Here is a 27,893-nt window from a genome sequence, read left to right as displayed (position 1 = left end):
GTCTTACAGATTTGGGGTTTGTGGTTACCATGTGTTTCCTATATACCAATTGTTTATAGTAGTATATTTTGAGTTAATAGTCTCTCTCTTTTTTTTTTTTTTAAGATTTTTTTATTGGGGAAGGGCAACAGGACTGCATGTGGGAACAGTGTGTACTTCCAGGCCTTTTTTCCAAGTCAGGTTGTCCTTTCAATCTTAGTTGTGGAGGGTGCCGTTCAGCTTCAAGTTGTTGTCCTTTCAGTCTTAGTTGTGGAGGGTGCAGCTCAGCTCCAGGTCCAGTTGCTGTTTTCTAGTTGCAGGGGGCACAGCCCACGATCCCTTGAGGGAGTCGAACCGGCAACCTTGTGGTTGAGAGGATGCACTCCAACCAACTGAGCCATCTGGGAGCTCAGCGGCAGCTCAGCTCAAGGTGCCGTGTTCAATTTTAGTTGCAGGAGGTGCTGCCCACCATCCCTTGTGGGAGTCAAGGAATCGAACTGGCAACCTTGTGGTTGAGAGCCCACGCTCCAACCAACTGAGCCATTCGGGAGGCAGCTCAGCTCAAGGTGCCGTGTTCAATCTTAGTTGCAGGGGGCAGAGCCCACCATCCCTTGTGGGACTCGAAGAGTTGAACCGGCAACCTTGTGGTTGAGAGCCCACTGGCCCATGTGGGAATCTAACCGGCAGCCTTTGGAGTTAGGAGCATGGAGCTCTAACCGCCTGAGCCACTGGGCCGGCCTGAGTTAACGGTCTCTTAAATTCAACACATTCTAAAATCACTACAGTTTTTACTCACCCCTCCATGTTTATGTTTTTGTCGTTATTTTTTACTTTTGTGTGTTTTTGTGTGTATCCCTTAATTACAGTGATTACACATGATCTTCCTACTTTTGCCTTTTAATCTTTGTACTTGCCTTTTTTCTGTCACTTTGTCTTTTAACTTTATAGTTGGTCAATCTAATGCTTTTATTATGTGTTTCCCTTTGTTTGGGGGAATATTTTTCTTTCCCATATTTTCTTATTCATATTTTTTTATCATCTTAAAGAAGTCCCTTGAACATTTCTTGCAATGCTGGTTTAGCGATGATGAACTCCTGTAACTTTTCCTTGTCTGGGAAACTCTTTATCTCTCCTTTGATTCTAAATGATAGTTTTGCTGGGTAGAGTAACCTGAGTTGTAGGTCCTTGCTTTTCATCACTTGGAATATTTCATGCCAGTTCCTTCCTGCCTGCAAAGCTTCTGTTGAGAAATCAGCTGAGAGTCTCATGGGAGCTCTCTTGTATGTCAGTGACTGCTTTTCTCTTGCTGCTTTTGAGATTCTCTCTTTGTCTTTAACCTTTGGCGTTTCAATTATGATGTGTTTTAGTATGGGCCTCTTTGAGTTCATCTTGTTTGGGACTCTGCTTCCTGGGCTTGTCATATGTCACTTTCACCAGGTTAGGGAAGTTTTCTGTCATTATTTCTTCAAATAGGTTTTCAATCCCTTGCTCTCTCCCTTTGCTTTCTCGTACTCCTACGATGCAAATGTTGGTAAGCTTGATGTTGTCCCAGAGATCCCTTAAACTACCTTCATTTAAAAAAAAAACATTTTTTTCCTGTTCTGATGGGGTATCTTCTGCTCTTTGGTCAACTTGTTGTTTTCCATAATTGTCATCATTACCTCTGGCAACTGTGTTGTCAACCACCTCCCATTGATTGTTTGAGACTTACTCCCTGGGGTGAAAGCTGTTTTATGTGTGAGAGCTCTGAGAAGGTCAAATAAAAGCGAGTCCTGGGAATGGTGTTTCCAGAGAATTGTCAGACTGGTCAGATAATGATAATGCTCTGGAGATGGGACTTTTATGAAACTCCAAACATATTTTGTTCCCTTCCGGGGCAGCTAGTCTGCTGGTTTTTTATTGCTACTGTGAGTCTGTGGCTGTTGGTTTCAAGGCTACCATGATGCTAGGGAGAGAGAGAACAGAATAGGGTAAAATAAAATGGCACAAAGCTCACTGTCCTTACCAGGATTCAGTTATTTTACTCGAGTGAATTGTTGCAAGCCTTTGGTTAATTTGCAGAGTTTGGGGAAAGTTGATTTTCACAAGTTTCACAATGTGATGATGTACATTTCTGGTGGCATCATCAAAAAATGTTAATGAAATAAAACATGCAAAATGGTCAGAGAACAGGTTCTATGTGGATGGTAATATTTTTCTAGTGTAATTTCAGATTTTTTATTGACATCTAAACTTTGAAAAACAATGTGTTTACTGTTTATCAATGTGTATGAGATAGTCATTTTCCACATTATATAAATACGTGACTATATATAGAGAATAAACTTAAGCGGGTAGGACAAATGATTGTAAAAAGAAGGTGTCTTTTCAGCTGACTCAGATCTTCACCTTAGAAATTCAGAATAAATAGACCTTAAAGGGTCACTAAATTTCCTTACTTGAGGGATTTCATTATTTTTGTTCATATGTGATAAGAGCTCATGCAGCAGACTCTTTGGTTGGACATTTTATTGATAATTGTTTCAAAAATATTCAGAGCCTCTTTGCCCAGTAAGCACCAGGGACAAACCAGAAAAGCAGAGTATGTGAAAGTAAAGGTGCTTCTCCCTTTGTACACCACCTAAAACAAATCCTAAAATGTTATTTTCTAGCATTAGCTTTTGTCTAATGCTACTTTGGATCAAAATTTTTCGCCTTGCAAGTTGTATTTGTTTTAAATGGAAATAAGAAGGAAATTTTTCATTAAAAAAAATTTTTCATGAAAAATTCTGATAGCGTAAATACAAACTATAAACATTCAGTAAATCTTGGGGTGAGACTACTGAGACTCTAAAATAATAACTCACAGCTTTATGACAATAATTTTATGCTGTAGAATTCTAATCCAGAATTTCACTGCCCAAATTAGTTTTCTAATACTACTGTGTAGTTTTGCATGGCAAATAATATAGATATTTGCTATTTTTCTCATTCTTAAAGGCTTTTGGACAAACTAGAATTTAAACATTAAAACAGTCTCCTCTTTCCCACTAGAGTTTGTTTCTTCTACCTGTGTACACCATGCCACTTTCTATATTTCATGAGAAAATCAGATACTTAAAAAAAAAATCCAGTATTAACATTATTTCCTTAGAGATTAAAAAAATAAAAGCTTTACACACTAGGTACCGATCTGAAAATTTGCTTACAGTATCACATTTTTTATAAGTATATCTTTTTAAAAGTTAGCTTTATGATAAAGATTCAGCTATGCTGCTCTGAAAAAAAATTAGCTTCATATATCTAAGTACTCTTTACATACGATATACATAATATCATGCTGATTCTTGTTCTACTAAGAGATAGTATAACCAGACTTCTAAATTGGGTGCAAATTTTAAGGTACTCTATTTAAAGAAAAAAAGCTTCCTAAAATGTCAGTTAAAAAAGGAAAGTTCCAGAGATTATAAACAAAGTAGAATTTATTTTTATATTCGGCATGAAAGTAGTAGTCTTATTGAACGACTGGGACCATTATCATTTCATTTGTTTTTAAAGTATATCTCTCTTCTCATTTCCAAGAAAATAAAATTGACAAATTATTTTGTGTTTCATTGACAAATAATTTCATCTGAAAATTGAATAGCAAATTAAGCCAATATGACAAAATTATAAATTAAAATATTAAAAGTTTCATAATGTTTTAATGAAATATGTATGTTTTTAAATCTACTGTGAAAGACAGAATCATCAGACTCTACAGAGAACAACATCTTCAAATGAAACATAATGGCCATGGAATGTTGATGGATTCTGACCTAAAAATAACTGATATTCTATTAATTCCTGAATATTCTACAGTTAGAATAATTTCTAAACCTCTAATTTCTAACCCTCTAGTTAAGTGACTTTGTAGTTAGTTCTTGTGCCCCTAGTATCCTGTAGAAATTATTGACTTTTAAGAAATGTAATTTAGGATCAAGTGAGGAGAAAATAAAGAATAACTTGTAATAGCACTGAGTAAATAGGGAAATACATTCAAATGAAAATTATCCAGAGAATATTGAAAAATTTAAAAAGTGAATCTGATTATAAACTTCTGTAATAAGAGCTGTTAAATGAAAAGGAGCCTTCTTACAAAGATGATTTTTCCCATGATGTTTTGTATGTTCTTACGTTAGCTTAATACAAAGAAAGATTTTTCTTTTTGTCAAAAATTGCAAAGATGTTTGTAGAAATGCAAGTTGAGTTCTGATTTTTAACGTCTTACATTTCCCTTTCATTAATAAACTATGGTGATTATGTATTCAAAGTACCGTTGTATGTGTCCCTATCCCCAGAGAGAATGCTCAAGATTCAGATTCCTGAAATCCTGCATTTGTGTGATTTTTTTCAAAAATGTTTTGAAAATGGGACAAATATGCACACACATATAAACACAATGTAAAAATGTTTAAGAAATTATAGACAGGGACTGACCCCAGAAAGAACAGTTTACATTTTACCTATAGTCTTTTGTACTGTTTGAATATTTTTAAATCGTGTGAATTCATTACTTTTTCAATTAAAAAAGAAAAAGCTCTAACAATTGAAAAAAGAGAAGCAAACACTTGCAATTCCAAATGTACATACACATATATCACAGGGGGGGAAAAACCTCTGGAGAGTTACATTCTCAGCTGTTAACAGTGATTGTTCTCAGGACAGAGGGATTGGTTGGCCAGAGGTAGAAAGACACATTTTACTTTATCTAAACTGTGTAAAATTTTAAGTATGTTTTTATTTAAGACTGACATACATCAGAAAAGTGCACAAATCATTTCTGTACACCCAGATAAAAATATAAAGTGAACACATCCGTAGAACCACCCTCAGGTCAAGAAAGAGAACTTTACCAGCACCTGCTAGACTTGCTTCCCTCCTACCCCTTTCCAAGAAGTATCCCCCTGTCTTCCAAGCAGTATCCTCTTTTTTTTTCTCCCAAACCAAAGATAATTTTGCCTGTTTTTTAATTTTATGTAAAAAGAATTATACAATATATATTATTTTGCCTCTTGGTTTCTTTTATTCCATATTATGTATATGAGATTTGTCCACATTACCACCTATAACATAGTATTTGCTGCATAATATTCCTTCATACAAATAAACCTTAACTGCTTCATTCTCATATTGATGGAAATTTGGATTGTTTTCAGTTTGGGGCTATCACAAATAATTCTTCAAGAACATTCTTGTACATGGCTTTTGTTGTACCTCTGCGTGCACTGTCTCATATGTGTCTGTAAACATATTGACCACTTAATAGTCCATATACCTATAATATAGAAACCTATAAGTGGGATGCATGGGTCATAGGGAAATATGTATGTTCAAATAATAACTTATTATTTTATTTATCTGTACTTACACATCCCAAAGTACCTCAAATTCAATTGAACTCCTCCTATATTCTCTGAAATACCAAATTTGCTACTTCTACTTCCTTATTGTAGAGGACTATTATTTTCATCAAATATGTACTGCCTCCCTCTAGGGTAAGATTATTTTTCCCCACCCAACTGATGGCAAAAAAAGGTTTCCAAAGAGGCTGTACCACTTCATACTCCATAAACACTATATTGTTGGCAGTTGCTTTACAGTCAAATAAACATTTGGAATTGTCTTTTTCATTTTAGCTATCATAGTGGGTATGTGTATTATTGAGTTTTAGAGAGAATATGTATGTACCTTCTGTGTGAACAAAAATGAATATAAATTTAAAAAATGAATATACATGAATATTTTCTAAGGGGTTTTTGTTTGTTTGTTTTGAGAGGGGGACACTGGGAAAGTCATCTTCTCTATGATGCAATCTTTACAATAATTGGCTTTGATGAGTTCAGAATTAGCCAGTTCACACTGTTGTTTTATTTAATAATCATTATTTTAAAGCAGTCATAGTTCATATTTTCTACATTTTATCCCTCCCTCAAAATGTTACTAGAAAAAAAATATTTTGATATTTTCTTCAGTATTTTAAGTGGTCTCCTAAATATCTTCCTTTTGCCCGCTCCACATGGGTAGGTAGGACTCATGTGTGTGACAAATCATAAAACATTAGATTCAAAATTGATTAGATATTATGGTTAGTTCTCAAATAGTCCTTTTCTAAGAACTGAAATATATTTCAACTTCACAAGCATTTTCCAGGGTAACCTCTACTAACTTAAGTCATATGAAAAATACTAAGAACAAGATACAATTTTTGCTCCTAAAGATTTATAATTAAGTGTGTGAGCATACCACTCCCCACCCCCATACAAACATAGTATTATAAACCAGTATATGAATAAAGGTCAAGAGTGATTTAAAAGTCTTTTCTCATCATTATTGCCTTGGAAATACTTTGATTATGTTTGAAGAAAGTATTTTCTCTTTCCAAGAATATTCAGCATGGCTCTAAATGATGCATTAACCCTTGTCTTGGAGAATGTCTGAATAAAGTAGCTATTAACTACTAATCATCAATCCCAGTGTCTCATGTGTGTCTGTAAACATATTGAGCACTTAAAGCCTGTATACCTATATAATATAGAAACTGGCATTTTAAAACTAAAAAGCTCATAAACTGAACTGGAACATTGATGATAATGATAAATAATGATTCAGTTGATACTAATAAAGCAATTCAGAAATAATAGCAGTTGGCTTATAGGAATGGTTAGTGACTGCTTTTTCAACCCTGTTTCCTTGCATTCAGTAGTACTGTTCACAAGACAGTAACTGAATCCATATGAAGAAATAAGAGTACCAGTAAAAGTAACTACATAGATAAATTTAAGACTGTATAAATATATTTTTTGTTTTAATTCTCCTATCTCATTCAAGACATTTATGAAAAGTGATAATTATACATGGTGTTTTTTGGCTTATAATGTATAAATATGTAATTAGTATTACAATAGTAGAACAAAGCAGGGGACAAGGACTTGAGCTATAAAGAAACAAAGTTTTTATATACAATTGAAATTAAATTGGAATTAATCTGAATTAGATTATTATAAGAGGTTAATTGTAATCCTCAGAGCATCTACTAAGAAAATAACTCAAAAAAGTACAGTAAAAGAAACAATAGAATTAAAATGGAACACTACAAAATGTTTAACAACAAAAAAATAGGCAGTAATGGAAGAATTGAACAAAAAAAGAGTTACATAAAACAAGTAGCAAAATGGCAACTGTAATTATACCTTATGAGTAATTCCATTAAATATTAATGAATTAAACATGACAATGAAAAGACAGATTGACAGAATGGATAAAAATCAATGATCTATGTGCTGGATATACAAAGGACAGTCTTTAAATCAAAGACACAGGTAGGTTGAAATTAAAGGGATGGAAAAAAGATATACCATGCAAATTATAACCAAAAGATGGATGAAGTGGCTATACTGATATCAAACAAATAGACTTTAAGACAAAAAAAATGTTACTAGAGACAAAGGAAGAATTTTTATAATGATAAAAGGCTCAGGTATTTCAGAGCCCCAAAATACCTGAAGTAAAAATTGACAGAATTGAGGAGAGAAATAGACAACCGGACAATATTTGGAGACTTCAATACCTCACTTTCAATAATGAATAGAGCAACTAAGAAGAAGATAAACAAGGAAACAAGACATGAATAACACTGTACGTCTACCAGATCTAACACATCTGTAGAGCACTCCATTTGAAAGCAGAACATAAAACTTCTCAAGTGCACATGGATCAGTCCATGATAGATTGTAGTCTTGCCATAAAACAAATTTCAATGTGTTTTAAGACATAAATAATACAAAGTATGTTCTCCAGCCACAATGGAATGAAATTAGAACTCAATAACAAAAGGAAATTTGGGAAACCATGTAAAAATTAAACAGTATATTTATAAATAACCAATGGACCAAAGAAGATATCACAAGGGATTAGACAATACTTTAGAATGAATGAAAACAAAAACAACGTATCAAAAATTTATGAGATATAGCCAAAGCAGGGCTTAGATGCAAATTTACACTTGTTTACTTCTTAAAAAAGAAGAAAGGTGCAACAATGTGAATGGACTTAGAGGGTATATGCTAAGTGAAGTAAATCAGAAAGACAAATACCATACAATGTCACTTATATGTGGAATCTAAAGAACAAAATTAAACAAACAAGCAAAGCAGAAACAGACTCATAGATACAAAAAAACGAACTGATGGTTACCATATGGGAAGTGGGTTGGGGAGCTGGGTGAAAATGTTGATGGGATTAAGAAGTACAAATTGGTAGTTACAAAATAATCATGGAGTTGTAAAGTACAGCATAGGGAATATAGTTAATAATATTGTAATAACCGTGTATAGTGCCAGGTGGGTACTAGACTGAGGGGATCACTTTGTAAATCATATAAATGTCTAACCACTGTGCTGTTTACCTGAAACTAATATAAAGTAATATTCAATGTCAACTGTAATTGAAAAATAAAAATTGAAAAAAATAGGGGGTTAGTGGTAGTGGTGCACCAGTCTAAGTTAAACGCACAGAGGTTGACAAAGATACTGTAGAGATACCATTAAATTTGGGCAAATATTATGCATCAAGAAATATTAAATAATATATAGCTAATTTCTCCAACCCCCAAATAAATTAAAAGATTCAGTTAAAAAAAATCAACTTGATTTCTAAAAAGAATATGAACTGGGTGATATGAGTTTGTTTTAGATTAATGCAAGAAGTTATTAGAGGATTCACATGAAATAAACCTTTGTCCTATCCTCCCACCCCCTTGCAACTGATAGAGGTCATTTGGTTTTTTAAAAAGTTTTATTTTTGAACTGTGTATTATATGTTTTAAATGTTTTAAACCACTTTATTGAGGTATGATTGAAATCCAAAAAGCTGTGTGTGTGTGTATATAAAATTTATGAGGTGTGACAATTAAGTTCGCGAACTTATTGCAACAATGTTGCTAACCTTTTTTTATATCAGAGGGATTATTCATTATGAATTTGTACCAACTGGACAGTCAACCACGTTTACTATTTGGAAGTGCTGAAAAGCCTGTGTGAAAAAGATGGCCTGAACTTTTCGCCAACAATTCATGGCTCTTGCATCATGACAATGCACCAGTTCACACAGCACTGTCTGTGAGGGAGTTTTTAGCCAGTAAACAAATAATTGTGTTGGAACACCCTCCCTACTCACCTGATCTGGCCCCCAATTACTTCTTCTTTACCCAAAGATAAAGGAAATATTGAAAGGAAGACATTTTATGACATTCAGGACATCAAGGGTAATACGACGACAGCTCTGATGCCAATTCCAGAAAAAGAACTCCAAAATTGTTTTGAAGGGTGGACTAGGTGCTGGCGTCAGTGCATACCTTCCCAAGGGGAGGACTTCGAAGGTGACTGTAGTGATATTCAGCAATGAGGCATGTAGCACTTTTTCTAGGATGAGTTCTCGAAGTTAATTGTTTGCCCTTGTATATGACTTGATGAGTTTGGAGCAGGTGTTTTGTTGTGTTTTTTTTCAAGTTGTTTCAGGAAGAGAGTATGGTTGTTTTTGAAATATTGCTGTTTGGATTTTGTTTTGTATTCAGTTAGTTTCTAATAAAAATGAACACAAAAAAAACCCTCAAATCAATAACATAACCTTTCATTAAGAAACTAGACGAATAAGACTAAACTAAATGCAAAGCAAGCAAAATGAAGGAAATAGTAAAGTTTAGAGTGGGAATATATGAAATAGAGAAAAATCAACAAAACCAAAGGTTAATTATTTGAGATAGAAAAATTGCCAACCCTTTAATCAAGAAGAAAAGAATCAGTTTACTAAAATCAAGAATGAAAGTGGAGATGTTACTATAGATACTATAGAAATAAAAAAGATAATTAGGGAATACTATGAACAGTTACACACTAACAAATAGATAACCGAGATGACCTGGACAAATATCTAGGAAGACACAAACTACCAAAACTGACTTAAAAATAATAAAATCTGAATAGAGCTATAGCAACTAAAGAGATTGAATTTGTGACCAAAAATCTTAACAAAATAAAGCCCAGACCCAGATGGCTTCACTGGTGAATTCCACCAAATGGTTAAAGGAGAATTAACACCAAACCTAAACTACATAAAGATATCACAAGAAAACTCCAGATCAATATCCCTTATGAGTACAGACAAAATCTTCAAAAAAATACTAGCAAACCAAATACAGCAACATGTAAAATGGATTATACACCACAACTAAGTAGGATTTATCTCAGGAATGCAAAATAAGTTCAACATCATAAAGTAATCAGTGTAATACACCACATTATAGAAAAGGGACAGAAACCACATTGTTATTTCCGTAGACTCAGAAAAAGAATTTGACAAAATTTAACACCCTTTCATGATAAAAATACTCAGTCCTCAACCTCATAAAGAACATCTATAATAACACAACGGCTAACATGCGTAATGGTGAAAGACTGAATGTTTTTCTTCTAAGATCAAGAATAAGACATGGATATCCTGCTCTCTTTTTATTCAATGTTATACTGGGAATTATAGCCAGGGCAAATAGCAATTAAAGGAATTAAAGCCATCTGGATTAGAAAAGGAATAAAACTATCTCTATTCTCAGATGACATGATCTTATGAAAAGAAAATCCTAAAGAATCCACTAAAAAAACTATTAGAATGATAATGAGTTCAGCAAGGTTGTAGAATGCAAGTTCAGTATAGAAAAATCAATTGTATTTTTATACTAGCAATAAACAATCTGAAAATGAAATTATAAAAACATTTCCACTTAACAGTAGTATCAAAAAGAATAAAATAGGAAGAAATTTTAACAAAAGAAGTACAAGACGTGTACACTGAAAATTGCAAAACACTATTGAAAGTAAGCCTTACATAAGTGGAAAGACACCCTGTGATCTTAGATCAGAAGACTTAATATTGTTTAGATGGCAGTGCTATCTAAGTTGTGCAGATGCAACACATCACCCTTCATAATTCCAGCTTAAGTATTGACAGACCCTAAAAATCATGTGGAAATGAAGAGAACCCAGGATAGCTAAATCAGTCTTGAAAACGAACCAAGTTGGAAGACTCAACATTTTACAATTTCAAAACTTGCTGTAAAGTTACAGTAATCAAGACTGTGATACTGACATAAGAATAGACATACAGATCAATGGAATGGAATTGAGGGTCCTGAAACAGTCCCTTACATTTATGGTTAGTTGATTTTTGACAGATGCCTAAATGATTCAATGGAAAATGAATAGTCTTTTCAACAAATGGTACTGAGGCAACTGGATATGCACATGGCAAAACATGAAGTTGGACTCTTACCTCATACAATATCCAAAAATTAACTCAAAATGAATCAAAGGCCTGAGATAAGAGCTGAAGTATAAAACTCTTAGAATAAAATATAGGGATATATCTTCATGATTTTCAGTGAGGCATTGATTTCCTGGATGTTACCAACAGCACAGTAAGAGAAAAAAATGCAATATAGTGTCCTTCGTTAAAATTGAACAATTTTGTGTTTCAAGGGACACTTTCAAGAAACTGAAAAGACAACCCACAAAATAGGGAAAATGTTTGCAAATCATGTCTCTGATAAGGGTCTTGTATTTAGTGTATACACACACACACACACACCAAAAAAAAAACACAAACTCTTACAACTCAACAATAAAAAGACAAACCAATTAAAAAGTAGGCAAAGGTTTTAAATAGTCATTTCTTCAAAGAAGTTATGCACATGGCCAATAAGCACATGAAAAGTTACTCAACATCCTTAGTCATTAGGGAGATGCAGATGAAAACCATAATGAGATACCTACCACTTACGCTTATTAGAATAACTAGAATCAAAAAGTCAGATAGTAGCAAGTGTTGACAAAGATATGGAAAAATTGAAATACTCATAAATTCACTGCAGGTGGGAATGTAAACTGGGAAATCTACTTCAAAAACAGTCTGGCAGTTCCTTAAACAAACATACAGTTACCAGATTAACCAGCAATTCTCCTAGGTATATACACAAGAGAAACAAAAACCTATATCCATGTAAAAACTTGCACAGCATTACTTATAATAGCCAAAGATGGAAACAATCCAAATTTCTATCAACAGATGATTAGATAAATAGTATATCCATACAATGGAATGTTATTTGGCCATAAACTAGAATGAAGTATTTCAATATATGCTACAACTTGGATGAGCCTCGAAAACTTTATACTAAGTGAAAGAAACCAGTCACAAAAGTCTACAAAAAATTTTTTTGAAGTGATGTAAATGTTCTAACATTTACTTTGGTGATGGTTGTACAACTCAGCATTTGTACTAGAAATCACTGAATTGTACCCCTTAAAGAGTAAATTTTATGGTATGTGGATTATATCTCAAGTATTTTAAAACCCCTCTGCATGTTTTAGGTATGTATTTATGTAATATAAATGTGATTGCTAGAATCCAGAAATAAATTACTGTTAAAAGACTGTTAACCAATTTTCATTGATAAATCTGTTAAACTTGAAGTCAGTTGCAGAATTAACGCATTAATAGGTTATTTCTAAGTATATGTTAAACTGTTTGCATAGTGACTGTCAACTTTCTTATTTGTACAGGGGTATGTATCTGCATATAGTATTTATAAACTGTAAATATACCGACATACTCCAAGATCAGAGAGCAAAAATAAATAAAACTATGGCTTTAAAATAAAATGTATTTGGGAACAGCACACTTCAATTCCAACTTGTTAACTGATGTTGGATGATCCAGAAACAGATGCTACTACAGCTCTTCGTTGATTTGGTTGCTATGGTGACTTGATACATTCATGTACAACAGGAAGCTTACTGTACATGGGCTAATTTGATTAGAAAGCAAGGTTTGAAGTAGGAATTAATGAGTATACTGATAGATTATACCTTTAACATCCCGCCTTTATGTGTCTCTTCACCAGATAGGTATAAAATGGTTTAAGATACTACCCAGAATGAAATTTGTAAAGTTGACCTATTAGACTAAGGGTAATCTGAGGTTAAAATTGCCAGTGATGTTTTACGTTAGTATTCATTGAATGGAACAAATTGGAACACCTGGAGCAGAATCTGTTGAATCTTACAGCAGCCTTTGGTAGACGTAGCAGCAGTTGAATGAGAAAATTAAAGAGGATGCAAACAAGATGTAAAGTGCTAAGGTTTAAAGTAGCTTTCTAGATAAGCATGTTTCTGATTTAGTACTGTAATTTATATAAATTTTTGTAATTTATAGCTAATGCCTTTGTATTTATATGTTAAGGAAGTAAAATCATGATACTTTTTAAAAAATATATACAGCTTCAAATAGGGGATAAAAGCTACAGATTTGCCAGTTTTGTAGTAAACTTAAAATCAATCACTCGTTGTGCTTACCCTAGAATAATTTTATTAAATCTATAGTTATTTGTAGTTTGAAAAAAACACTATGGTTTAAATTATTTAAATCTTACAAACAACTTTGTAGTTAAAGTTATAAGGGTACTAATATTTTAAATATTAAATTATATATATGAGGTCTGACAAATAAGTTCGAGAACTCATCCCAGAAAACGTGCTACATACCTCATTGCTGAATATCACAATGGTCTCCTTCCTTGGGAAGCTATGCACCAATGCCAGCACCTAGTTCACCCTTCAAAGCAATTTTGGGATTCTTTTTCTGGAATGGCCATCAGAGCTGTTGTCATATTACCCTTAATGTCCTGAATGTCATTCCTTTCAATATTTCCTTTATCTTTGGGTAAAGAAAGAGGTCATTGGGGGTCAGATCAGGTGAGTAGATCTGACCAATACAGTTATTTGTGATCAGTACAGGAAAGTAATAGAAAATAAGAAGCAGATAGGTCCCAGACCAGTTTAGGAGAAATCTCATAAACATTGTGTTCTGGGTATATTATCCTCTCTTCCATGTAAATTGGTCTACTTCTCCTAGGCTAGGGGCAAATCCTCAAAGCAGTGGGTCTGCACTGACAATATTAAGAATAATACTAACAGCTGCACATACAGTGCTTACAGTAACAGCGGCTAACATGTACATAAAACTAGTGCTTCCTATATGTCAGGCACTGTCCCAAGCACTTGAGCTATGTTAACTCATTTAGTCATTAACAACAATCCAGTGAGTATTGAGTTAATTTGAAGGCCTTCAACCATGGATTAGAAACTACATTGCTAAAGGTACGTTAACTATTATTCAAGCGTACAAGGCCCAAAGGATTTTCCCTTTTATTGTTACTCTCATTAAGTTGGACCCTTACGCACAAAGACGCAGTAGGATAAGGAAGGGGGAAAAAGATTAGGCATTCCAGACAGTTTTATTCTTGTGCTTTCTGTAATTTGAGGGTTGCTGTTATGGGCTGAATTGTGTTTCCCTACCCCACCCCAAAATTCATATGTTGACATCTGCCCTAACACCCAGTAAGTACCTCAGAATGTGACTGTGTAGAGATGGAATAGTTAAAGAGGTAATTAAGCTAAAATGAAGTCATTAGTGTGGGCTCTAATCCAATAGGAATTTCCCTTTTACTAGTATCTTTATAATAAGAGGATATGAGGACACAGACACACACAGAGGGCAGGTCATGTGAAAAGACAGGCAGAATATGTCCCATCTACCAGGTGAGGAGTGAGGCCTCAGAAGAGACCAGCCCTTCCGACATCTTGATCTCAAACTTCTAACCTCCAAAATTGTGAGAAAACAAATTTCAGTTGAAGCATTCCAGTCTGTGGTACTTAGTTATGGCAGCCTTAACCAACTGATGTGGTAGCCAAGATTCATACATTTGCAAATATTGGAAAGCATGAACATGTTTTCGATTTCTGGGTTGGTTTTCTTGCTCTGTCTGCTAACCCCTCTACTGAGTTTTAGAAATAAAGTAGTGAGGTACTTACCTTGTTCTCCTCGGATCTAACTTAATGTCATTCCTAATATACAGTGAAGAATGGAAGTTGCCTGTCCTTTGGGGTGGAGAGGAGAAAAATACCTGCAAGATTGACGCTGTCTGTAAATGTTTTTTCTGTATTTTTTCAATGACTGTGTTTTCATAGATTATATTTTATAATAATATAGGTGAACATTTTTAGAAATAAATACATCCTTAAATATTTTACAATTAAGTGTATATTCCTCAAAATAAACAATTTCAACTGTTAGAGTTTTGTAGAAACAAACTTTAAAATTACTTCCTAAAATACAGAGAATAAACTGATGGTTGCCGGGAGGAGGGGGGTTGGAGGACTGGGTGAAAAAGGTAAAGGGATTAAGAAACGCAAATTGATAGTTGCAAATAGTCATGGGGATGTAAAGTACAGCATAGAAAATATAGTCGGTAATGTCGCAATGACTGTGTATAGTGCTAGATGGTTACTAGAGTAATATGAAAACCACTATATAAATTATATAAATGTCTAACCACTATGCTGTACACCTGAAACTAATACAAAATAATATTGAATGTCAAGTGTAACTGAAAAAATAATTGAAAAAAAACCAATAAAACAATTCTTAAATTCAAAAGGTTAAATTTCTGTTAACTGCACACAACAAATCACTTTTAATAAGGTAGTTTTTCCCCCTATTGTTTTCTTTAGAGATTATAGAATATTAGAACTAACCTTATATCTTTTACCTAATTCTTTAGTATTTAAAGTAGTGATATTTTATGGAGCAATAAATAATAGCATAATTATTCTGATGGCCACCTTAACAAATTATGATCAATTACATTAGAAAACCTGATTATTTCCCTGAGATTAGGGTAAAAATACCAGACTAATCATCCTCTGGATAATACCTATACAGTATTCTGAAAAATTCCCAGGGTGATTCTAAGATGTATTCCATTTCATCTAGTGCACATCTTCTTATCTAATACACTTGAATGGTGCTGTGGGTCAGGTGAAAGATTGCTGTTTTTCTTATTCTCATTTTACATGTAAAGATCTTAGACTGAGAGCAATTAAGTAAAATTGCAGCAAGTGACCAAAGAATATTGTATTATCTTTGAAATGCAAAAGAATATTTTCAGTTGTATTTAGCAGTGGTTAATTGCGGTTGAATACTAGATAGTAGGTATAATTTATACCTAGGTGGTTATATTTTTAAAATATTGTTCACTTATTACTGTGTTTCCATTAAAATATATGCAAATATTATTAATAAACATATATGCCTTATGACATTTCAGTAAAGTTTATTTGTGCAGACAAAACATAAATAAATACATTTTGGCACTTTTATTCAGTAGGTTAGATTCCAAGGTGGTACCTAAGTTCTATATTTTTTATAATAAATTCATTTGAATTAGCCTCATTTGAAGTGTTTAGTTTCTATAAATTCAGTTTAAAAATGCATTAGGAGTGGACTATGTAAGAGAACAGTTATTTGAATGGTTTTGAATTGTTTACCCAATCACAGCAATAATCAGATATGATATATGAATATTCACTTTTTAAAAAGTAAATCTTGATTGGACTAAATGATATCTCAGTCTCCTTCAGCTCTTACTTTTGTTTGCTTTGTTTGTTTAGACGTGTTCGTATCAGGCTTGCCGATGTCTGATATGTATTTCCCTTGGTCCTTTTCTTTCCTTCCTCACTCCAAAGATGTCTTTTTCTACTATCCTTCTTTTTTTGAAACTTAGTTCCTTCCCTAAGTAAAATTTTATATTTGATCCTTTTAAATCTCTCTTCTTCCATAACCTCCAAGTCATTGTATCTTTTCTGTTATTTTTTAGGAAATTTAAAGAGCATTAAATTTTAATTACTTTTCTTTAGATTTTTGTAGTCTTCATTAATGTACATAAAAGGGTATTTTTATCACTTATAGTCAGTGACATTTTCATTATAATACCTTTTTGTGTTACTTTTTCTTGCATTTAATAATTATTATTTTTCAGTTACATTTGACATACAATATTATATTAGTTTCAGGTGTACAACGGTGACTAGACATTTATATAACTCACAAAGTGATCACCCCAATAAATCTATTACCCATCTGACACCATACATAGTTACTACAATATTGTTAACTATATCCCCTATGCTTTATTTTACATCCCTATGGCTATTTTGTAACTGTCCGTTTGTACTTTTTAATCCTCTATAGCACTACCTGCTTAAGTGATACTCTTCATTGCTCTTAAAATGGCTCACAAGACGCTTCATAACCTGGCTTGTGTGTATCTTTCCCAGCATGTTTCACCTTTTTTCCAGTGTTGCCGCCCCGTGCTCCACCCATATAGAGCTATAGAACTTCTTTTTTCTTTTGGTTCATTGAATATGATAAACTGTTTATGACATTGCCTTTCCTGGAGCTTTGCACTTGCTCTTCTCTTTACCTGAAAGGCCTTCCCACTCTTCTTGCCAAATTAGTTCCTGCTCAGTCTCTATGACTGAACTTAAATTTTACATTCTCTAGAAAGCAATTACACGTGCAAACATATACAACGTGCACACAAGTACACACACATGCTCGATAACAGGCTAATTGAGATACTTGGTCCTGTGTGCTCAGTAGCACTTTACTTTTCTTATCACCAGTCAGTATCAAAAGGAATATTTGAACAAGAAGAGTTGTGATTGAGGGACACCATCAGAAAAGATATTTCTAAAGCTATAGTGTTTAAAATGATTAAAACATTTCCAAAGCTGCTTTTGTCAAAATAGATAGTGGTATGGGTAAGACAGGCAGGAGTATGTTGTGTGTTAAGAGGACATATCTTAAATGTAGCAAATTGTATTGGTTAGCTCTCTAGGGAAAGATACTTTTTTGAATCTTCTCCAGATAAATTTTAGATACATTAAAGAAATAAATATATGCAATTAAATTATCTAAAAGTTAGAAGAAAATAGGAACTTGTATTTTTATCAAACCTCTAGGTCAGCACTGTCCAATGAAAATATAATACGAGCACATAAGTAAATTAAAAATTTTTAGTAACCACATTAAAAAACTAAAAACAGGTGCAATTAATTGTAATAATGTTTATTTAACCCAGTATGTCCAGAACATTATCTCAACATGTACTCAATATAAAAATTAACAAGATATTTTACATTGTTGGTGTTTTTGTACTAAGTCTTTGAAAACCAGTTATGTATTTTACACTTACAGCACATCTCAATACAGACTAACCACATTTCAAGTATTTGATAGCCAGTGCAAGTTAAATTTAGAAGCAATAGAAAATGTTCACAAAGGCAAAAATAGATAACATTGGCTGCAAGAAAATAATTGTATTAAAAATTAAGGAGAAAACAAAATGGAAAAATATTTGCAGCATGATGTAGTACAGTATTACATTATCAATATGCAAAGAATTCATCCAAATCGCTAAGAACGCTTAAGACCCCAAAAGAGAAATGGGTAAAGTGACATAAACTGCCGGTTTACAAAAGCGCTAGTAACAAACATAAAGATAACATTTAACCTCATTAATAATCAAGTATAAATTAGAAAATAGTAGTATATTGTTTTCATCTATCATGGTAGCAAAGATTTTAAAACTGTGATTTTCCAGGGTGGCAAAAAATAGGGCAAAAAGATATTCTCATAGACTATGAGGGGGAATATGAATTAATAAAACCCTTTTAAACAGTTCAGCAACAGAAGCAAGAATTCTATTTCTGAGAATATATCATAAGGGAGCAATACTAATTATAGAGGGAAAAACTACAATACCAAAATGCTCACTTCTGCATTTATAATAATGGGAAAATTGAAAACTACGTAAATTCCTTATATTAGGAGAATGGCGAAGTGATTTATGGTATAGTCATTTCATTAAATAGTTTGAATAATAACATGGAAAAGTCTTTTTATATATTAAACTACAAAAAGATACAGAATTGGAGATCTTACTCGTATATCTATATTTAAGGGGAAAAAGTGAAGCCTGCATATGTAGAGAACAAGACTAAGACCTGTATGAGAATATTAATAATGTTTATCTTAGGATAGAAGGACCTCAGATTTTCCAGTTTTCTGTTTTTCAAACATCATCAGATTAGTATATTACCTATATAATGAAAAGAAAACTAAATTGTGGGATTGATTTAACACATTCTCGAATATAATTTGAGATGTCATAATAATTCAAGTATGCTTATCTCATGCTCTGCCTATAAATTTATAATTTATTTTTTTAAAAAACGCAATTAACTGATAAATTATGTAAGCATCGATGACCCAAATAGTCTATGGTTTGACTCCATCTTTGTTTCAGAGTGAAGTTTATTGACTTTCTAATAGAAGTTTGCCATTATCTATTTTTAGTTCCTTACTTTTGGCTTAAGTCTGGCCTCTAGAAAAATGAAATGATACTTTTTTAACAAATGTGTAAAATGTGTAAGTCCCATTTTCCTTCCCAGTTTCATATGGTTAGATAGCTCACATCTACTCTCTTACTAGCAACATTTAATATCTTGATATACTAATTTGCTCTGTTGTTGTTTTGATTAATACTTCTTCCCCTTATTTTAAGGTTATTCTGGTACAAGTTAACCCAGGGGAAGCATTTACAATAAGAAGAGAAGATGGACAGTTTCAGTGCATTACAGGTAAGAATGGTAATTTATTGTTTGAGACAAGATAAAAATTTATGATACATAAAAGTGTGTATGCTTGTGGTTTCTTCCTCTTTCTCAATACCACCACACCAACGCACAAACTCTGAATTACCTATTTATTGCAGTAACATCCTAATTAGTCTCTTTGCCCTGGTTTCTTGATTAATCTGACTGTAATATTATATTGTTCATGTCACCCCCCTGGTCCGAAATCTTCAGTGAATCCAGTTCAGGTTCCTTAGTCTTTTTAAAAGATCATTTCATCTTTCTAGTCTTCCCACTTGCCTTTCAATGCTGTTTTATTTCAATCTTGGTAAATTGACTTATTCACTATCTCTAGAATCTGTCTTGTACTTTGTGTACTATTCTTCTTATCTAGAATTCACCCTTATCACCACCATCCCCCGGCCTATCCAAATGCTACCAGTGCTTCCAGACTGAGCTCAGATCTTATCTTTAAAAGGTTTTTTTGTGTGTGAAGTCTTTAGTGAGCATTCCTTCCACACTACTCACTAGCCACCCCCCCACACACATTTGTGACAAACAAAAATGTCTCTAGATATCACCAAATGTCCCTAGGGGCAGAATTACCTCCGGTTGAAAACTACCACCCTATGTGAAAACAAGAGCAATAAATAGGTCACTGGCTTTTAATTAGAGAACCTGAGTTTAAATACCAACTCTGTCACTTACTAGCTGTATGAAGTTTCATATGGTATTTAACCTCTCTCAGAAACATTTCTCATCAGTGAAATTCCCATCCTTGTGAAATAATAGTAGACCTCATAGGACAATTGTGAGGCTTAACATCTATGTGTAAAGCTCTCTAAACCAGACCTGGCACATATAAGGCACTCAGAATGGTGATGTTGGGTGCCCGTGGTGTTAATAGTTTAATAGAAAGTTACCCCACCTCCTGTGAAATCCCGTTATACTAGTTATTGTGCCATTCATTAGCAAGTAACTACGTATGTTGTAACATTTCTTCTAGTTATATTTTAAAAGCTATTTAAATTTTGTATGTTTATTCAGTCTTTTCAACTAAGCATTAAGCACTCTGAGGGCAGATAGCATTTCTTACATTTCTTTATATTCCCTTCAGTTGTGGGCCTTCTACATATTTAGGGTACCTAAATAATAGTTGTGCTTTCATTTGAAAAGAGCATGTTAGAAATAGGGTGACCATATATGCTTTATCATCCAACCCATGATACTTCTGAGAATCAAAGAGGACACTAGCAATTACTCCAAGACAAATGGTGTCAGCCAAGATTGTCCCAGGCAAACCAGGACCCCATTTTTCCTGGACTGTCTACTTGACTTAATCAAAGAAGAAATACACCTCGTTCTAGAGAGGCAATTAGCTCAGTAATTACAATTAAAATATTTAGCCTGCCATCTAAACCTTACATGTTTTAGAGTTAGCACTTTCTCTAAATTAATTTAAATCTGTTGTGTGACAAGTAAGGTAACTTCAAAATAGGAAGGGTCCACATATTATGGGCTTAAAAGAAACCAGGTAGTAGAATTTATAAGCAATATAATAAACTTTGCCTGTCTTTACTTGTCAGTTAGGTTTTCATAGAGATAATTTTTTTTTTATACTGGGTACCTCTTAGAATTTAAGTTTCTAATAGAACACACACCTTAGGTTTATGTGTACATCTCTTTTCAAATTTTTTTCAATAAATGTCCATTATAGTAGAAGCCTTTAACTAATATAACATTGGTCTTTTCAAACACATCTGCAAATGAGGATATTCATTACTATTCTAGTGTGATTTAAAATATAAAAACTGCTAATTGCAGTTGGATAGCCAGAGTCTGATTTTTAAATAACTTATATTGTAAAAGTCAGTTGTAACTGTAATTTGTAAACCCTCTCCCTCATAAAATCAATTAAGTTGATTTTTTTATATGGCAGTTACCCCTTCAGTCAGGACCTATCTGATTTATAATATGACTGTAGTACTAACAATATCCTAATAGTAGAAACTAACTACTATGTGAAGATATTTTTAGGCAGAAACACATTTCTTTGCTTCAGTAGGACTGGTCTGATTAGGAAAAGGGAGACTCCTCTCTCTATGTGACCAGTTATAAGAGTAGAGACTTTGTCTTAAAATGACAGGGCAGAGTTTAAAAACACAGCAAAGGGTGAGGGCAACCAGACATAAAGTAAAAAGCTCTTCCCTCTTTGTTTATGTTTTTGTTTTTCCAAAATTAAAAGATGTGATAGTGGAAGGAGTAGTAGTGAACGAGGGCCTGGGGTTTCAGTCTTTGTAAAGACCAGTGTGCCCTCACTCCACGCAAGAAAAGAAGGTAGGACGAAAAAAGTCTGCCTGCTGGAGTTCATCCTCTTCCTTTTCTTCATTTTTGCCATCACTGATTTCTGTCACGTGGCATTCATCTTCCTGAACTAGTTCTAGAGCTAAGTAAAAAGTTAAGAATAGAAATAGAGGTGAAGGCAACAGATAACAAAGAGAATGTCTTAAGGGAAGAAAAATCAAATGCCAGTGAAGCTGAGAGAAAAATAGGATCTTATGGCTGAAAGGCCATCAAATTAGGAAAGCTTTTCTCTTCACAGCCACTATATTAATAAAAGAAAGCTCTATAGTGAAACCCAAAGAATTGAGATAAATCAAGTATAAATTAATAAGCATTTGAATTAAAGGCTACCTTTTAAAAATAGTTTTATTACCTATTAAGAGTTTATAGAAACAAAAACAAAGTTGACAGAGGTCATAGGCAACTTTAAAGATCTAAATAATCCCCTTATTTTATTGGCAGTTAGGATTTGTGAGTTATAGCTAGTTATGGGCAGACTCAATATAGTACTTTTTCTGCTATAACATAACGCTTGGAGAGACAAATTGCTGATACTGTTTTCATGAGTTTACTAAGTATCTCCTGAGGTAACTGCCAGCTGCAGGGGACTCAGAGAAAACTAAGATACGGTTTCTGCCAAGAACACAGTGTAATAAGGAAGAAAGGGATAAAATGAACAATTGTATTACAGTATAAAAAGAGCCATAAGAGATACACATAAAGTGTTGTGGGGGCATAAGAGGGGTATTATAACACAGAGTAATAATATGTCAGGGAAAAAATTCTTCAAGGAGAAAGACACAAAAGTGTCTTTAAGGAAAATAGTAGTTGGTCAAATGGAAAAGGGGCTTAAGAAAGCATTTCAAGCAGAAGAAACAGTGTACAAAAGCTACAGAAGGAAAAAATAATTTGATTTATTTGAATAACTGCAAAGAAATCTGAATTGCTAAAAAGTTGTATGGATGGAGATGAATCTGAAAACTTCAGATCTAGAAATGGCTTATCTGCTAGTCTAAGAACTTTGAACTTTATTGTAAAGGTAATGAAGAACCATTGAAGGAAAGTTAACATCCAATTTACAGTTCTGAAAGATCAGTGATGTCTGCCTATTCTGTTAATACGTGGTTACCTAAAAATCTTCCTACTATAAACATCTAGAAGTGTTCAATAAAATGTCACAAATATTCTTTGAAATGCATTGCTGACCTTCTCTCTCTTCCCTCTCTACGATCCCTGCAAAAAAGAGAGCGGGAAATGGAAATAAATTATGGGCCAGAAACAAGGACTTTTCAATATTTGTTTTTCAAAATGTGTTTCATATTTATAATGGAAAAAAACATACTTTGTTCATTTGATTTGATCATTTTTTATTGTTCCATGCCATTCTTTCTGAGTCCTGTCCAAAATCTGTCTTCCTTTACTCTTTGTGTTATTACATGTCCTTGTAGACGCTGCGCAACTCTTAAATATCTGAATGTGTAGTTATTACTTTTATTCTGCTCATCGTTTAGGTTTATTTATACTGCCTGATTCAGACCCATACCTCATTTTTGTCATTTTAAGCCAATGTGCATTGGTTTGAGCACAAATACATTATTACTTTTGAAATCAGAGTACTACCTCGAATCTCAGGTTTTTTTCCCTGTTAAAAGATATTTTAAAACAGATCTAACAACTTGATGTTTTTCTGTTCTTTTAGTGAAGTGCTTTGATAGCATATCAACAGATTGTCTTGTATGATGATAGATATTGTGAAAAGTAATTTGTTTTTGCCTGGTAATTTTACCTAGGAATGTAAAAATGTATTGAATGAGAAAATCTTTAGGTTTAGTATTAATAGATCTTTGGAACATGTGCTAAAGGCTGCTTCTTAGTTTTGCTTTTTTGGGGAGGTATGCAGAATAGGGAATTAGTCAAGGTTTCCGAATTTGGGTTACTGGGAAGGTCCTAGAAGCATATTTCATAGAGAATATGTGATAAACTCTTAAGATTCTGTTGTAGAGCTGGCTTTCCTCACGATAAATTGGTCCCGTGCTTTAGACATCATCTGTTCTGTGAATTGTTGGCAGACAAGATCTTTCTTCAGTTCCACTCCTCTCCTAACCCTGGAGACACATACAAAAATAATTGAGGGCAGGAATTAAATTTTACTTATGTTTGTAGCCCTGGTGCTTTTCATATCACCCAGCACATAGAGAATGTTCAGTAAATGTTTAATTAAATTGAATGAGCAAGATAAACATTTCTAGAGCATTTTTATGTGCCAAGTAAATACAGTCTATATAGACAAACAGTTCTGTCTAAAAACCCTCCTTATTGAGAGGAAGATATGGCTTTCTTTTTCTGTTTTCTTTCGTGACACCTCAAAATGAATAAATAGGGCTGAAGAATAAGAATTTGTTAATTAAATATCTATTGGTTTTGCGTTGTCATATCACTTCTGCTTTGATATTATTCCATGCTGCTACATACAAGAGAGAAAGTTATAAAATAAAATAAAAAGAATATACAGATCAATTATGCCTGAATAGTTTATGTGCCCTGGCCCCTTCCAATTATATACTTTAGAAAAACAAACAAAGATACTGATGATTATTTAGTTTTATTAACCTGATAGGACAGTAGTTAAGCACGTGTTACCTGGGTGTGAGTTCTGCCACTTAGTATTATATTAGTCAGATTATATTAAGCAATTTAGTGGTTATTTTTACGTCTGTTTTAAACTTGTTTGTATAAAGAGAGAAAGAGAGAGCGTCTGTTATGTAGGATTTGGCATATAATTAGTCATGGAGATTATTATTAAACCATACCTTTTGGACATACTGTTCCTATCTGTGGAATCATAGAACCCAAGAACATCAGTTACATATAACCCCTAATTATGTTGATCATGAATTCATCAGATACACATTTTGATGGTTTGTTTTGCAACATTGCTTCCACAGTTGCACTTCAGCAACAACGAGAACCTTATGTTCTTCATCTATTCATTCATTTAATAAGAGACCAAGAGAATAAGCAAGCACTCTTATTTCCTCAAGCTTATTTGTCACGCCTTATATAGCTTTACGAGAACATAAAGTAAAAAAATCATCACTGGCCCATTGCCAGTCTAAGATGTGTCTTAAGTTATATTATCCAGGACTTTCTTCTCTGGGGCCCTCTTTCTGTGCATTTTTTAATCAGTAGCTTTGACAAAAATAAATAACATGTTTATAAAACTTTGAGGTGCCAGAAAGTTACCACGGACAACTAATAACACTAAGTAAATGTCAAGCTCAAAAAGATCAGAATATTTTGAAATGATAGATCAAAACCAATAAAATTTAATAGGAATAAATATAAAGTTCTACATTTTGATTTGAAAATTAACTACACTGGTACTGTATTTATGTGTATTAGAGTTCCTTTTGAAACTAACTCTTGTCAGTTAAACACAAAAGGAGTTTATTAAGATGATACTGAGACTCTTCCATTCCTTCTTCCCTTTCCTTCTTGACAATTCAGTCCTAAAACCAGCAGGTGGGTAGAACGATATAGAGGTCTTAGTCCATGAGAGCTGCCAGAGCAATACGTGGACTGGTGGCTCATAAACAACAGAAACTTAGGTCTTACATACCGTTAGTTCTGGAGGCTGGAAGTTCCAGATCGGGTTCCAGCATAGTCAGGTTCTAACGAGAGACCTCTTCCCGGTTGCAGACTACTGACTAATGGTGGAAGGGGCTAGGGGGCCCTCTGGGGTCTCTTCAGCAAGGACCCTAATCTCATTCAGGAGGGCTTTATCCTCATGACCCTATCACTTCCCAAAGATCCCACCTCCTAACACCTTCACACGGGGCCTAGGGTTTCAACATACGAATTTAGGGGAGACACAAACATTCCGTCTATAGCAGCACTGCTAGTGGGAATGGAGCTGCAGTGCCGCAGAGTAGGGTTTCAGAGCCTAAACTAGGTGAGGAGTTCATTGTATAGGAGAATAGCCTAGTGCAGAGGCAGAGCCCAGACGGAGCAAGGAAGGAATATGCAAGTGACCGGTACAGGGACTCAGTCTGAGCAGGCTGAGGAGAGGGTGTGGTGTGGGGTGCGGGACTCTGGGGTGTGGGATTCTGAGCAGGATCAGGAAGTCGTCAGGATGTAGGGTGGCTCAACACGGGGAGTCAGTGCCTCAATAAGGTGAGAGCATTCACCTGTGAGGGCAAGCTGACATTGAGACACGGAGGTCAAACAGTGAGGCGGCCATTGGGGGGTGGGGTGCTGGGGGTACCCTGACATGGGTTGTGGGAGCCTGCAGGGTCAGATCGTTCACACGCTGGTGTGGTCTGGAGTAGAGTCAGAGCCTGAGTTGGATAAAACATCCACACTCAGTATAGCCTGCTGCTGAGTGGGGAGGACAGCTGCACAGAGGCACGGCCTGGCAGGGGTGCCATAGCCCCAGCAGGGTGACGAAAGTGTCCACGCATGGGAGGCAGCAGTGTGAGGACATTCACAGGGTTGGAGGTGACCTAGGTTGAGGTAGCAGAGCCCAAAAGAGGTGAGAAGGATATTATCTACATTGAAGTAGGAGATGGGGTCCAGCAAGGAGAATATCCTGAGCGTGGTGAGGAGGGGATCCCTGTGGCAAGGCAGGAGGTATCAAAGCCCAAGGAAACCCCTGTCCACTCAGGGAGGGCAGCCCAGCATAGGAAATGAGAGCCTGGGTGGGTGAGGAGGGCATATGTCCCCGTAGAAGAATGGCCTAATGTGGACAGTCAGAGGCTAAGCAGAGTAAGGATGTTTGTAGTCCACGTGCAGGCTGAGGGGTAGAATGGCCTGGTACGGGGAGCCCGAGCTTATATGGTCATGAGAAGAGAATGTACACGAAAACAGAGTAGATAGCCCAACACAGGGTGTTAAGCTTCTGTGTGACCACATGGAGCCAAGGAGACGATAACATCCACGTGTGGCGAGTGGGGGTGGGCTCAACATGGGAAGTCAGAGCCTTATATCCACACTAGGTTTAGAGGAACCTCTGCCAGGGGTGGGAATGGTGGTAGAAAGAAAGGATTGATTATATGACACTGGGAACTAATCAAAGAAGCAGTTATATTAAAAATTACAAAATTCCCAGTTTCTTACTATCAGAGAAGGAGTTTTAGATGTAGAAAGGGAGGAAACTGGAATGAATTCTATGGCTATTGAATTAGAAAAATCAGACATTTCTGATTCAATGTCTGGGGCAGGGAAAGTACAACATGTGACTGGAACATATCATTACCCCAGAAAAAAGGAAGGGCTCAAAAATGGATGGAGATATGTCAAAAAGAACATAGTAGCCAACTTGAAGGAGGTTTCACTAACGAGATTTGATACACAATTTGAGCATCAAAATAATCATAGAAATGGATTAGACCCTACTGAATAAAATAGGAAACTATGAGTCCACACAAATATAAGTAAATAAATAAATGTATACATTGAAACTTTGATGGAAAAAAAGCACTGTTTACATAGTTTCAAAGTACCTCCCCACAAAATACTTAACTGATTAAATGCAAAAGAAAGTAACTTTGAGTGGAGAAGCCTGGCAGACACCGTGTCAATCAACTAATAAATTGTATGTCATCAGTAATGGCAGAAACCAAAATTGTGTGTTACCTTATATGATGCATTGAGGGGAACATGGTGTCAATTCTGTGACATTCCTGCCAAAAATGTATAATCTGAATCTAAACACAAGAAAACAGTAGACAAACCCAAATCAAAGACATTCTACAAAATAACCTATAATCTTCAGAAGTCAAGATCATGAGAGTCAAGGAAAGACTGAGGAACTATTCAAACTGACAGAATAAAAGGACATGCCAACTAAATGCAATATGTGATTCTGAACTAGATCCTTTTCTTAAAAAGCACATTATTAGGACAACTGGTGAATCTTGACTGGGGTTTTAAAATTAGACAGTTTATTAATGTCTAATTACAAAG

At 34.4% G+C, this 27,893-nt stretch overlaps 1 protein-coding gene across 6 annotated transcripts in view; it reads left to right on the top strand.

The window, feature by feature from the left end:
• The window catches only part of FNDC3A (fibronectin type III domain containing 3A), a 158,031-nt gene that overhangs the window by 42,217 nt on the left and 87,921 nt on the right, over nt 1-27,893 (top strand). For all 6 annotated transcript variants that reach the window (XM_074329942.1, XM_019748010.2, XM_074329941.1 and 3 more), the window contains one exon: nt 19,517-19,592. In XM_074329942.1, the coding sequence (XP_074186043.1) occupies nt 19,517-19,592 (76 nt within the window). The remainder of the gene's footprint in view (nt 1-19,516; nt 19,593-27,893) is intronic.

Source organism: Rhinolophus sinicus, linkage group LG04 (genome assembly GCF_036562045.2).
Source record: "Rhinolophus sinicus isolate RSC01 linkage group LG04, ASM3656204v1, whole genome shotgun sequence".
Lineage (NCBI taxonomy): Eukaryota > Metazoa > Chordata > Mammalia > Chiroptera > Rhinolophidae > Rhinolophus > Rhinolophus sinicus.
The sequence above is the reverse complement of the archived record's forward strand: the minus strand, read 5'-3'. Positions and strand labels throughout refer to the sequence as shown.